Below are 12,788 nucleotides of genomic sequence, written 5' to 3'. Positions count from 1 at the left end.
TTTGATAAGGAATTTTATTTAGGGCAGTTTATGCTCCATCTGCTATTCAACAGCTTCTTACTAATTTAAGAGTTTCCTTTTGTTTTCCATTAGGAAAACTTCAGGGAGCTAAGAGTCTAAAGATCAGTTAATGTTTATTGAGTTCTCACTGCATGAATGGACAGTTTCCGGCACTCTGGGTAGTTTTATAGAACATAAAAATGCAGGTTTCCTGTAGAGCCTTAATCAGAGGCCAAGGATAATGACCAAATGGTGTCTCATGTCCACAGTGACTCCCCAAGGAACCCTCAAATTCCTCAGCCTGGCCACATTCCCCTACACATACCCAGAGCCCCAAGTTGGTCTACTGATCATTCCTGGGAAAGATATACCTTGGAATTGCTGCCTTTACAGCTCACCTGGGACAGGTCTTTGTACCTGTATGTGTGGAATACTCAACCTTTTTCCAGGTTCTGATGAATACTCTTACTTCTCATGAAGTTGTTCTTTCCTAATTCTTTTGTGCAGAAACAAAACAGAACAGAAGAGAACACAGAATAATCCTCCCCTTGCTTTAAACTTCTACAAAATGCTCAGTTTGTTACCATTCTTATACATTTGGCACATGCAAAGAGTATAGTTCTATGTGTAGATGATTTGGCGTTTTCCTGTGTCAGGAGCCAAATCTTACATAAAATATTTTAAATTATTCCCAGAATATAATTACATTCCAGAAAAGTTGGAGAGGAAGTAAATAACCCTTAGTCCCATCACATATAATTTTGTTAAATATCCTTCCATTCTTCTTCCTTGTGCCTTAATGATATGACACACATGGTTTTGCCTTTCTATACATTATTACAGTGCTGCTAACCATCAGTTTCTGTGACTGTGTAATAACTATGCTAGTAGCTAAACCGTAATTTGGTTAATTATTTTTTCCATTGTTTAAACAAGTTAAGTGTCTCATTTGGGAGTCCACGCCCAGTAATTGAGAAGTGAGTCTTGGTCTCTGTCCATTGCTGCCCTAGACTCCTTCACTAGCCTCAGGGCACACTCGATGCTAGTGTCCGTAATGTTGGTACAGAATCACTATTTATATAAAGCTGCCCTTAAGAATTGTGTAGCACATTTTGATTTTTCATCAAGAATAATGACAAATTTTCAAGTTCCAACACTTAAAAGGTTAATTTTGGTTGGTGCCCAACCAGGGACACATACACACAAAAATTAATTTTCACAAATGATTTCATTACTCAACGGTTTCAAATATCTGAGGTTGTCTTTTTAAAGAGGAAAATCACAAATTAATTCAAACCTTAATATTTTAAGGTCTTATAAATTTTATTTTATTATTTAAAAATGTTATGTTGCTATATACATCCTCAATTTCACTAGTAACTAACAGTTTGGTTTTTGTTTTTTAGATTTTATTTATTTACTTTGAGAGAGAAGGGAAGGGAGGGAGAAAGAGGGAGAGAAACAGCAATGTGCAAGAAATATATCAAATTGTTGCCTCTCACATGCTCCTAGGCAGGCACCTGGCCCGCAGCCCAGGCATGTGCCTTGACTGGGAATCAAACCAGCAACCTATGTTTTGGTTTGCAGTCCTGTGGCCAGTCCACTGAGCCACACCAGCCAGGGCTAGTAACTAAGGTTTTAAGAAACACAAGAGGTTCACTTTAATTAACCAAGTGCTAAATCATGTCTGTATCTTATGAAGGAAACGGAATCAATATTCTATACTATTCTACACTCTTGTGTACATATGCGGCATATAATAACATGAGCTGATGAAGCATCTTAATTATTGAACCAATGGGGAACAAGTTTCTCTAATGAAAGAGAATGTGTTTCAGGAAAAATTTTCCTAAGTGATATAAAATGACATTGCCTTTTATAATAGAGGTTAGTAGTGATGTACCTATTAGGTTTCACAAATGTATGGAACAAAAATTTGGCTATGTACTGAGAAGAAAGAAGGTTTTGAACAAAAGTATGACATCATTATGGTCAGTACTCAGCATTCTCTTTCTGTGCCAGATTCCTTGGTGATCACCCCCTTACCCATGTCCTTTATATCTGTCTGTCTTTCTCCCTCTCCTTCCCTCTCTCCTTCTCTCCCTCTCTCCCTCTCTCCCTCTCTCACACACACACACACACACACACACTATAGGTACCAGGACAGGAAAACTATTCATTCACTGATTTATTAACCAATTACACATCACTACAGAATTTCTGTCAGTGTTTCATTTTACATTGACAAAGTTTTGCTTTGAATTTAATGACAATTCCATATTCTTACCTCCTGAGATATATGTATATTTCTTCTATAGATGCTACATCTGGTAATGAGGTCCTTGAAAATGAATTGTGTCAGTGGAATGTATCTTTTTGGTTTACGGACATTTATTTATGGTGTACATTTGGTGAATAAATACCAAATAGAAAGAAGCATACACAAAAGCTAGTGTATTGTCAGAGCCTATAAGCAATGAACTGAACTGAGCCCAATTTTTAAATTATTCATTAGTCTGTCTCCTCAGCAACATAATTAGAATGTAGCTCTATTCGTTGCTTCAGAAGTAACAGATTACTTATATTATTATTATTGCCTCTTTAGCCTTAACTTTCAGGGCAAAGCTTTCCTCTTTCTTGACATCTTTTCTGCAGCCACTATTCACAGCCTCTCTCCCATCTGGGCGGATGAAGTGTTTCTCTTCCTTTGCCACCTCCTTCCTCCTGGGTTGTTCATCACCATTGACTTGACCACATCATATATATCTCTAAACTGTGCTCTTAGACTGCACTTCCTTCCAGTTATGGTTCTACCTCTTTCCTTCCTTTTCCTGCTAAAATCCCCACAAGAATCCCACCCGCCCACTGCCTCTGCCGTGTTGCTCCCTGCGGTTAGCCTTCGGCCCCTGCAGTCCCTGAAGTTGCCCTCCCGGCTGCTGCCAACTCACTGCCTTTTCTTAGCTCTTGTTCTGTTCTTGTATCTTCAGTGGCATCTCCTCTCTATCGATCGATCTATCTACCTATCGTTCTTGCTTTCTTTCTCTCCTTCCTTCTTTCTTTTTGTCTTCTCTTTCTCTTTCTTTCTTTCCCCCATACAATTAACCATTGTGACCACCATTCTTAATCTTCCTGAAACCCTTTTTCACTCCCAGCCATTGGCTGGATGGTTGGCCTGGGAAACTTTGCGAGCTCTTTCCGTGGTGTGAGAGTTCTAAGCGCCTTTTGCTTTCCCTCCTCCCCTGCTTTCTGCTCTACTCTCCTCCCTAAGTCAAAGAACATCAACTAGTTTGACCCCACATGACTTTTATGTGTGGCTTACACAGTGGTTTTGTTTAAATTAGTTGTTAAGATGGAAAACTCAGAAGACTTTACAAAGGCCTAAATTCCTTGCTTTTCTTAACAAACAAACAAAAATCAGTGGACATTGGCAAGCATCTGTCCTCTGAGGGAGGGCAGGAGCTCCTTAGTCCACCAGTGTCTGGCTTTCTCTGTTGGTCTCTGTCTGGTCTTCTTCACTCATTGACCTCACCTGCTCAAGCCCTGCTGACACATGAATTTGCACCTGCTTCCCTCAGTGTTAGGAATTCACAGTGCTATTTCCTTTCTTCGTGAGTCAGGGGGGCTGTTTCTCTGTTTCCCTCCCCTCTGCCCACCCATTATTATGGCTAGCTTTTATAGACACTCAACATTTGGATGAGTGAAAGGCTCCATTGGGTTTGATTCTGGACCTGAGGGCTCTATACTTGACACAGAGGTCTTTGCCTCTGAGCATTTTGGGGGGTTCAGAAACATTATTTGTACTCTACACAGACATAAAACCTTACAGATCATTAAGTCCAACTTCATGTTCCATATGAGAAATACCAGACACATACAGGATAATGTGACTTGCCCAAGGCAACAGAGCAAATGAAGGGCTGGCTAGAACCCCTCAGTGAATAGTGAGTATAACTCACGTTCACAGAGCCCTTAGCCCTGCTTTCATTTCTACCTGAGGTATGCAGAATTGACATTATTGTACCCTCACCATTTCATACAGCTGAGGAAGCTGAAGCCATAGAATCTAAATGGTTCACCCAAGATTACTGAACTAGTGAGGGCATAGACCTGACTCCAATCTAGACCTCTCAAGTTCAGGGTTTTCCCTGTGGTTTTCGCTGACAGTCCTTTATTCAGCTCTTTAAGCTAAAATATGAGGCCATCTGTGAAGTGTGTCCTCCTTTTGTCCCTTATATTTCAAAATCAGAAATGGGAAAAAGTCCATTCTAGTTTATTTATTTATTGTTTGACAGCTGGGGCCAAAAGAAGTGAAGGGAATTAAAATAAGCAGTGAGCTGAGTAACTGATGTTTCATCTTCCTAACCTAGTGCAGTGAGGCAGTCACTCTGAAAATCCCTTTCCCTTGGCAGGACAGCTTGAGGGCTGTGCTGGGAGCCTGTGTTTCTCACCATCTCGCTGCCAAAGGGAATGACCCCTGTTGTCATTACTAGTGAGTGGCTGCAGGGCCCAGGAGGCTTCAGAAATGTGGCCTGTGGGAGGTCAAGGGAGCAGTCTCAGTCCTCCTCTTGTTGATGTAAGAAAGGTCCAGACCTGCAGAGAATCTTCATGAGTTTATTTGAGCCAAACTGACAATTGCTGGGAAGCAAAATTTGAATGGATTGTGAAAGTGCTCTGGAGATTGGCAGTTTTATAGCTTATTTTACACATTAGAATCAAAGTTGGAGACGTAGGAGGGTTGCATGAAATTCATGGGTAGTATATTGGGGGGCAGGAGAGAGCAACATGGGGAAATCTCTGAGACTGGATAAAGAGTAAAACAGAGGCATGTTCTTTTGCATTGTGGGTACAGGATGGTTAATCATTACCATTTATAGCACGTGGAGATGGTATTTGGGGAGCAAGATAATAACGAGAGTTTGAGATCTCGGCTCCTATGCAAGGCTGTACCCTGAGGGGTCTAGAAGAGGGGATTACTTTGACATTCCAAGGATGCGTTACCACAGATGCAGAAAGACAGCAGACAGCCTCACTTACGGTGCAGAGTGACCTTTGTCAAGGAAGCTACGGGCCTAGGGTTGACTACCTGCCACAACCCACTTTTACTTAGGAGTTTTTATGTTCAGACCATGCTGTGTAGTGACTTTCTCTCTCTGAGTGTGTAGGGCCCACTATGCAGGCCCCCCTGAGTTTGTCAGGTTTGGTTTGTGGCCCTGTTTTCTTCCACACTTTCTAAGTTCAGCAAATTATTGTTTTTATTGAGCCTCTAGACCACCTTGGGTGCCTGGGGTCTCGAACTGTTCTGTCCCATATGGAGGACCACTGAGCACTTGAAATGTATCTAGTCCAGATGGAGATGTGATATAAGTGGATTGCAAAGACTCAGTGCCAAAAAAAAAAAAAAGGAGTATAACTATCTCAATAATGATTACATGGTCAAGTGATGGTGTCTTGGATATACTGGGTTAAATAGAATATAGCATTAAAATTCATTTTAGTATTTCTTTTTGTCTTTTTAAAAATATGGCTATTAGAAAACTTAAAATTATAATATGACTCATTATATTAGCCAAAAAGGCCGTTACATTTTTTTTCTGTATGATGGCTCTAGTATCTCTTAGTTGTCTTTAACTTCATTCAAAACAAGTTTGTTAGAATGTACTGTGACAGCTGTCATATCAGCATGCATTTATAAAAAAACATCAAAATTGGTGAATTTTTGTGCAGCCATTTTAATATTGAAGATGGAAGAAAATAAGTGACATATTTGACATATCATGCTTTATTATTTCAAGAAAGGTAAAAACGCAACTGAATTGCAATAAAAGATTTGTGCAGTGTATGGAGAAGTGTATGCGGTGACTGATGGAACGTGTCAAAAGTGGTTTGCGAAGTTTCTTGGTACTTTGACATTTTGCCCAAATAATTCTTTGCTGTGGGGCTGTTGTATGCATTGGAAGATGTTTAGCAGCACCCTTGGCCTCAACCCACTATAGAAGCCAATTGGACAGATAGCCCACGTACTCAAAATATCCAAATCAATAAAGTTATAGGTAAAAATGAAAACTGTGTCTTTTTTACAGAAAAAAAAAAAATGTAAGCAGACTTTTTGGCCAACCCAATACTTCAACTGGACAATGTCTGACTAGAGGCAGCTCGTCCCTCCTTCCCTTGGCAGTTTTAAGAGAACATGAATTTTACTCATTCAACAAATGTTTACAGAGGCCTAAGTGGAGCTACTACCTGAGGGAGGCTTTTAGATCAATTTAGATAGACTCCCAAGTAATCCCCTTCAGTCTCTAATTATTCCTTTTCTGTGGGGGGAGTCTTATATTTTAAATGAAGACTGAGTTTGCTTTTGGGTTTAGGTCATCCCAAAATAAAAGCCTTTTTACCTAAATTGCAGGGAAGAATAGAAGAATAATAGAAATATAAATTCCTCATCACCATTATGTGGAAAACATTTTGCAAAGAATTGTAATGTGAGGCACAGTATTTCCCCTCCTTTTAAGCGGAGGGGAATGGCATGACTCTCCACCCCTTAGCGCGCATTCACTGCTTTCTTCAGTGTCGGACTCTCTGCAGAGGGCCCACTGGGCCTGGCCGTGCAGCAGAGCGTCGAAGCATTCCACGTCTTTCTTTCTTTTTAAAAATGAAATTTTCGGGGGTAATAACGTTACATAAAAGTCAAGCATAGGACTTCGGCGTACAGCATTTAAACATGGTTCTGTGAAGGTGGCATTTGCAGCCAGCGGGGAAGAGATGGACCATTAGAGGAGTTGGCGGAGCCGATGGCGCCGCTGCTGAGCCCCACGGGAGGCGAGGCGCCGCCCCACCTTAGTCTCCACATGAAACCAGAGGGTTCACATGGTTCAAACACTGAGATGTGGAAAGAAAGAAATAAGGGAAGAAAGGAACCAGAAAAATACAAGGAAAAAAAGTGATTTTCTTTTTAAAAATAATTGTGGAACAAAATTTTTAAAGCATGATGTTGAATTGAGATGCCGTAATGGAAAAAGATGGATAAATTTGGCACATAATATAAAAATATATGCATAGCAAACACATATCAAGTTAGAAAACAAATTGAAACAATATTTTTACTTTATGGATATATATACACATATATACATATGTGCATATAGCATTGGAGAATGATTTGTGTGATACCTAAAGAGCACATAAATCTGTAAGAAAAATACCAACAACCTAAATAGAAATTTGCTTGAGAATAAGCAAATCCTAGAAAAAGAAAATAGATGCTTATTCTCATTAATAAATGGAGAAACACAAATTAAAACAGGTTTTCTTTTTTTAACCTCTCCAACTAATAGAAGTTTTAAAATTATTGATAACACAATACCATTAACAATATAAGGAAACAGGCCTTTTTATACACTATTAGAGGTGATGAAAATTGACCCTTTTGGAGTTCACTGTAACAGTATCCTTCAAAAAAATGTTCTAAGCTTACATGTTGAGCTCACAATCTCACTTTCAGAAGTGTACCCTGCAGGTGTGCGTGCACAGGCATGCCAAGATGTATGATGGCATGTCCACACAGCAGGGTGGTGTACTCTCACCCCATCTGTTGATGTGAAAAGATGTTCATGAGATGCTAGAGGAGAGAGTAGTGTGTGTTGCTCGTGTTAAAATTAATGAAGGAGTTGCATATTTAACAACAGCTAAATGGAAAATATGTGGAAGGCTGTATTACTTTTAGAATATATATCTTAAAATATTTGCCTTTTATTGAGAAACTGTTAGGTTCAGGGCACTCCAGCAGGTTATACATTCCTCAGAGCTACTGTTTCTGGTCTCTGGTGCTCCAAAGCTAGTGACGGATTCATCTCTAATGCTTCATTTAAATATTGAGTGTTCATGCCAGTTCTCGTGAAATTTTGTGTTCTCTTTTATAAAGGCCAGATTCTCTTTAGTGGAGAAGATAGCCACACATTCAAAAATTTTTTGCTATTTCTTAAGTTCCTTGTTGTTGTCACTATTATTTTGTCAGTATTCCCTTTTTCTGTTTATACTTTTGGTAAACTCAAAGACTGATTCTTTCTAAATTTTAAGGTTTACCAAAAAGGGACATTATAGAGTTTTAAGATCAATAAATCCCACTTGTCCATGCTTTTAGCTCCTGTATCCTGAATTTTTCCTTGTATCCAACCTAAATCTTATTAAATATTCCTTACTAAGTACTTGGAAGAAGGTACTTTAGGATATAAATTTATTTTGCAGGTGATGAGTGCACTCCTCAACTTGAAGGTCATGTCTAGATAAATGTCACGGATGGCCTACACTACTGAGCTCAAACATTCATAAATGAACTTTATCAAAATTCTATTAAAAACTGTCAGATCTTTGCTTTCCTGTTGTTACTCCAGGTTAAATTATACTTACAACAAAAGCCTCTTGATGTTTCTGCTTAATTTACTTACTGCTTCCACCAAATAGTTCCAACTTTATTATTTTCTTTGTAACTTATAAGACAGCAAATAGTGTTCCTTAATACTAATCTCTGCTGCCTTAGAAGACCTCTAAGGTAATTTTAAAATATGACAACATTCTTCTAACAAATATTAGCATCCATGTGTGAAAATGAAATGCAGGAAAGCTACACTAGCCTATTTAGAGCAGCAGTAAAAGGGATGAAATGGGAAAATGAACTATCTGTTTAAAGTGAGATCATTATACATCCAGGGAGCCAAAACAGACAGAAAGGTCCCTGGCTCCAACTTCCTTATCGTATAGCCGAGGAAGCTGCCGTCACGAGAGGTCTCAGAGCGAATGGCTGTGCTAGGACTAGAGCGGTGCTCTTCTGTCTGTAGTTTGCTGGTTGATCACACCATGTGTCCACCTGCACACACGTGCTTCTGCACTTAGACTATATTTTTCTAAATATGCCAACCCTGTGGCCCAGCAGGTCCACTTCTGGACATATACCCAGTATCCATCCAAGGCCATGTACAAGATTATTCATGGCAGCATTGTTGTTTATAGCCAAAATCTATAGGAAGGAAGGAGAAAGGGAAAGGGAGGAGGGAAAAGAAGGCAGAAGAGGGGAAAAGAATGGAGGGGGAGGGGAACCCAAATAAAAATCAATAATAGAATGGATAAATAAATTGTGGTATGTCCATGCAATGAAATATTACATAGCTATTCAACAGAATGACTGATTCATGGAGCAATGTGCATAAAAGCATCTTGTTGAGTGAAAGAAGCCAGACATAGGAGGTTATGGAGGGCATTTGTGTTCTTTATTAATGGTCCCTTGAGGTCAGGGACCATCCCTGCATCTGTAGCTCTCTAGCACCCAGCACGTTGTCTGGCACATACCAGCTGCCCAGTGTATGTTTATTGTAATGGAAAGTACATGGTCTAGAAAAAGACACAAGGGAAGTATTTCTCTATTGAGAAAAACATCAGGAAATATAGGGAACAATGATTAATTTTCAGTTGTTTTCATGAGAACACAGCATATGGAAACCTGAAGTATTAATTTTAACTGTAAATGATACTTGGCTAGGTATGACCATAACTAGATGATGGTAATATTTCAGAATATCTCAATACAGGTACTGCTAATGGAGCCTGTGGTTTGACTCCAGAATTAATTCAACCATGAAAGCAAGCAGATGTAATAGTTTCCTCTGTTCATATTTTAGGAAGTCTTCTCAATTTCTTCCCCTATTTCTTACTCTGCAATGCAGCAGAAGTGCTGCTGAGTTAATTGGTCCAATTTTAGCACACTGATTAGGTCATGCTTTTGAGGATTTGTGCCTTGGGGGCTGAATGAGCTTCTGTTGGAAGAAGGCTTTCTCCTACTCCTTGTCCTGTGGCCTTGCTAGGTGCACTGGTCCTTCATCTCATTGATAAGATATGACTGGGACGAGGGGAATGGACTAGCTCTCCTGTCTGCTTTGATTTCGGACTCCTTATACCCAGCATGTGTAGGAATGAGGGCCCAATCACCACATGGTTTGCTGAAGTTTATTAGCACTCCACACTGAGGTTTGGGCAAGTCCCGCCACAAAAACTAAAACATTACATTGTTTCCTTGAGTCATTTCATTCTCTTAGGGACCAACCAGAAGGTAGATGGCTAGACCAAGGTGGGACTGGTAAATGCAGGATCTCCTGGGCAGACGCCATTATAATCTTATTATAAGAACCACCCTTTAATACGCCTCACTTCTTCATCCCTAAACACACTCGCATAGAGTCATGGTTCTCCTTTGGTGTAATTATGATATCCCTTCCTATTATTCCAGCTTCTCACGTGGAAGAAATCATTGAAGTCTAAGGGAAACATATGCTCGTGTTTGGAAAAGAAGTGCCCTACTAATTACAGATCAGACAGGCCAGATGAATTTGAGTCCTTGGGGGAACCACGGGAACAAATTGTTAATCAATTTGCAATCACCTCTAGAAGCACTGGTTACTGAACTGTCATTCATACGGCTTTGTGAACAGTCATTTGTGCCAAAGCAAGTTCACTGTTGAGCAGTGACCGACAGGATTTTCACTTTTCTAGTAGGACATTCGCATCAACAGGATGAAAAGACATGGATGGTCCTAACTGTTTATGTGGGTGAAAAATAACATTTGATGATGTTATTTTATCTAAAGGTATTTGTGAGGTGCTGAGCATGCAGTGCTGGGGTGGAAAAAAACCTCTTATTTTTCCTGTTACCTAAATTAACCTTTAAAAAAGTTTTTTATCTAGTGTGTTTTATGAGAGGTTGAATTATGCTCACCGTTTTCCTGTTTTCGTAGTATCTAGGTAAGTTATAAGTAGCTTGTTTTCAGTGAAGCTATCCAGAGACATAGTCTACCTCAGGGAAACAAAAACCTTATGTTCTTTCCTTTCTTGCTGGTGTTATCAGCCCTGTGCACAGCTTTTGACCCCCTGGCCTCTTATTTCAGTCACACTCAGGCAACTTTTCAAATAGAGGAAATTAGCTTGCCAACAGGCCTTGAATCTCACGTTTTACCCTGTTGGGATTTAAAATTTTGGCACATATAAAAATAACTGACACAGTGACATGACAAAAATATATCAATTTCCTACCATTCTTTTTGTGAGGCTCCTCCAAATTCATGTGGAAGTATATGAGCCAACATCCATGATTTCATTCTTCATCGTCCTCCTCATTTTTCCAAGCCCCAGAGTTGTGCCTTCGATGTCCGTGTGTTCCCCGAGCAAACACCCAGCCATCGTTGGACAACAGAGTCTTCAGGCGGACAAATGCACCTTTTTTCATTGCTCTTCTCTAAGTTTCATCAGCGGACTGAGATAAATCTTTGTTTGTTAGCGGCAAGTTTTAAAATTAGGTATTTTGAAGATTCTTGGGGAAGAAATTGTCTTAACCTTTTTAGTCTTGCATTGGAATGGTTGATTCTTGACTTAGCATCTACCTGTGACATAGATACTAGAAGGAAATCCCAGCATTGAGAGAAAAGGTATCTCATGTGGAAAAAAATACGCACACTTGCCCACACAAATTTTAAAGTGGCGATGTTAAAGTTTAGATGTGTGTTGAAAGTCAGTCTCAGTGAGTCCTAGAGAATCATCTGACTTGTGTTGATTTGTTGGTCCGCAGTTTAACTCAGCTGCTAAGCAGCTGATAGAATGGGATAAGCCTCCTGTGCCAGGAGCTGACGCCGGAGAAGGTACCTCGGCAGCAGCGCAGAGCAGTGCCGCCCCAAAGCACTCTGACACCAAGAAGAACACCAAAAAGCGGCACTCCTTCACGTCCCTCACCATGGCCAACAAGTCCTCCCAGGCGTCCCAGAACCGCCACTCCATGGAGATCAGCCCTCCGGTCCTCATCAGCTCCAGCAACCCCACCGCGGCCGCGAGGATCAGCGAGCTGTCGGGGCTCTCCTGCAGTGCCCCTTCTCAGGTGAGTCGTCTCAAGGGCGTGGGGAGAGTTGGCCAAATGTAGTCACCAACTAGGTTTGCGTGTGTGTTCACCAGCTGAAGAATATCGTTTGTTTTAGCCTTCAGAAGACAGCAGCTTTCCGGGGAGCAAAGCCCTCCTTGTGTTGTAGGTAGAAAAATGGAGAAATAACTTGAGCGTTTTAACCCAGAGCTATTCAAAGGAAAGCGCAGAAATTAAAAAATGATTTATCAGTTTCACTAAGCAATCCCTCTGCTTTACAGAAAGCTGCTTTGGGAGATCCTGGCAACTAAAACTTTGTCTCTGTCCAAACTGAAGATGCTGTGATCAGAACCCGTAAGGGTTGCCATTGCCTACATCTGTGTAACTTACCTTGATATTTGGGTCCCTGGTCAGAGTTATAGAAATAGGGCATGAAGAAACACTTAATTTAGATTCGAAATCGGCCTAGCATTTTTTAAAAGCTCGTTAATTCATCAACACTTTGGACTATCTTAAAAAATAGCTATGCATTATTCGTGTGTTAATAAAAATACTTGAGACGATTCATTCAATGGAACATTGATTCATTCATTTGGCAAACATTTCCTGGGTGCCTTATTGTAGGTTCTTCATGGAACTATGTGCACCAAACAAAATACTGGGTTGGCCAAAAACTTCATTTGGTTTTTCCTATATGATGGCTCTAGAAGCACATAGTTGTCTTTAACTTCATTTGAAACAATTTTGTTAAGATTGTATTGTGATAGCTGTCATATCAGTGTGCAATAAAAAAACTTATCAAAGTTGGTGAATTTTTGTGTAGTCATTTTAATATTGAAGATGGAAGAACATAAGTGACATTTTTGGCATATTGTGTTTTATTATTTCAACTGTGTAAAAC

At 40.0% G+C, this 12,788-nt stretch overlaps 1 protein-coding gene across 1 annotated transcript in view; it reads left to right on the top strand.

Moving 5' to 3' along the window:
* SH3RF1 (SH3 domain containing ring finger 1) overlaps positions 1-12,788 on the top strand; it is a 152,387-nt gene that overhangs the window by 103,838 nt on the left and 35,761 nt on the right. The window contains exon 5 of the mRNA XM_028519695.2: positions 11,606-11,908. Coding sequence (XP_028375496.1) covers positions 11,606-11,908 — 303 coding nt within the window. The remainder of the gene's footprint in view (positions 1-11,605; positions 11,909-12,788) is intronic.

Source organism: Phyllostomus discolor, chromosome 8, assembly GCF_004126475.2.
Source record: "Phyllostomus discolor isolate MPI-MPIP mPhyDis1 chromosome 8, mPhyDis1.pri.v3, whole genome shotgun sequence".
Taxonomy (NCBI): domain Eukaryota; kingdom Metazoa; phylum Chordata; class Mammalia; order Chiroptera; family Phyllostomidae; genus Phyllostomus; species Phyllostomus discolor.
The sequence above is the reverse complement of the archived record's forward strand: the minus strand, read 5'-3'. Positions and strand labels throughout refer to the sequence as shown.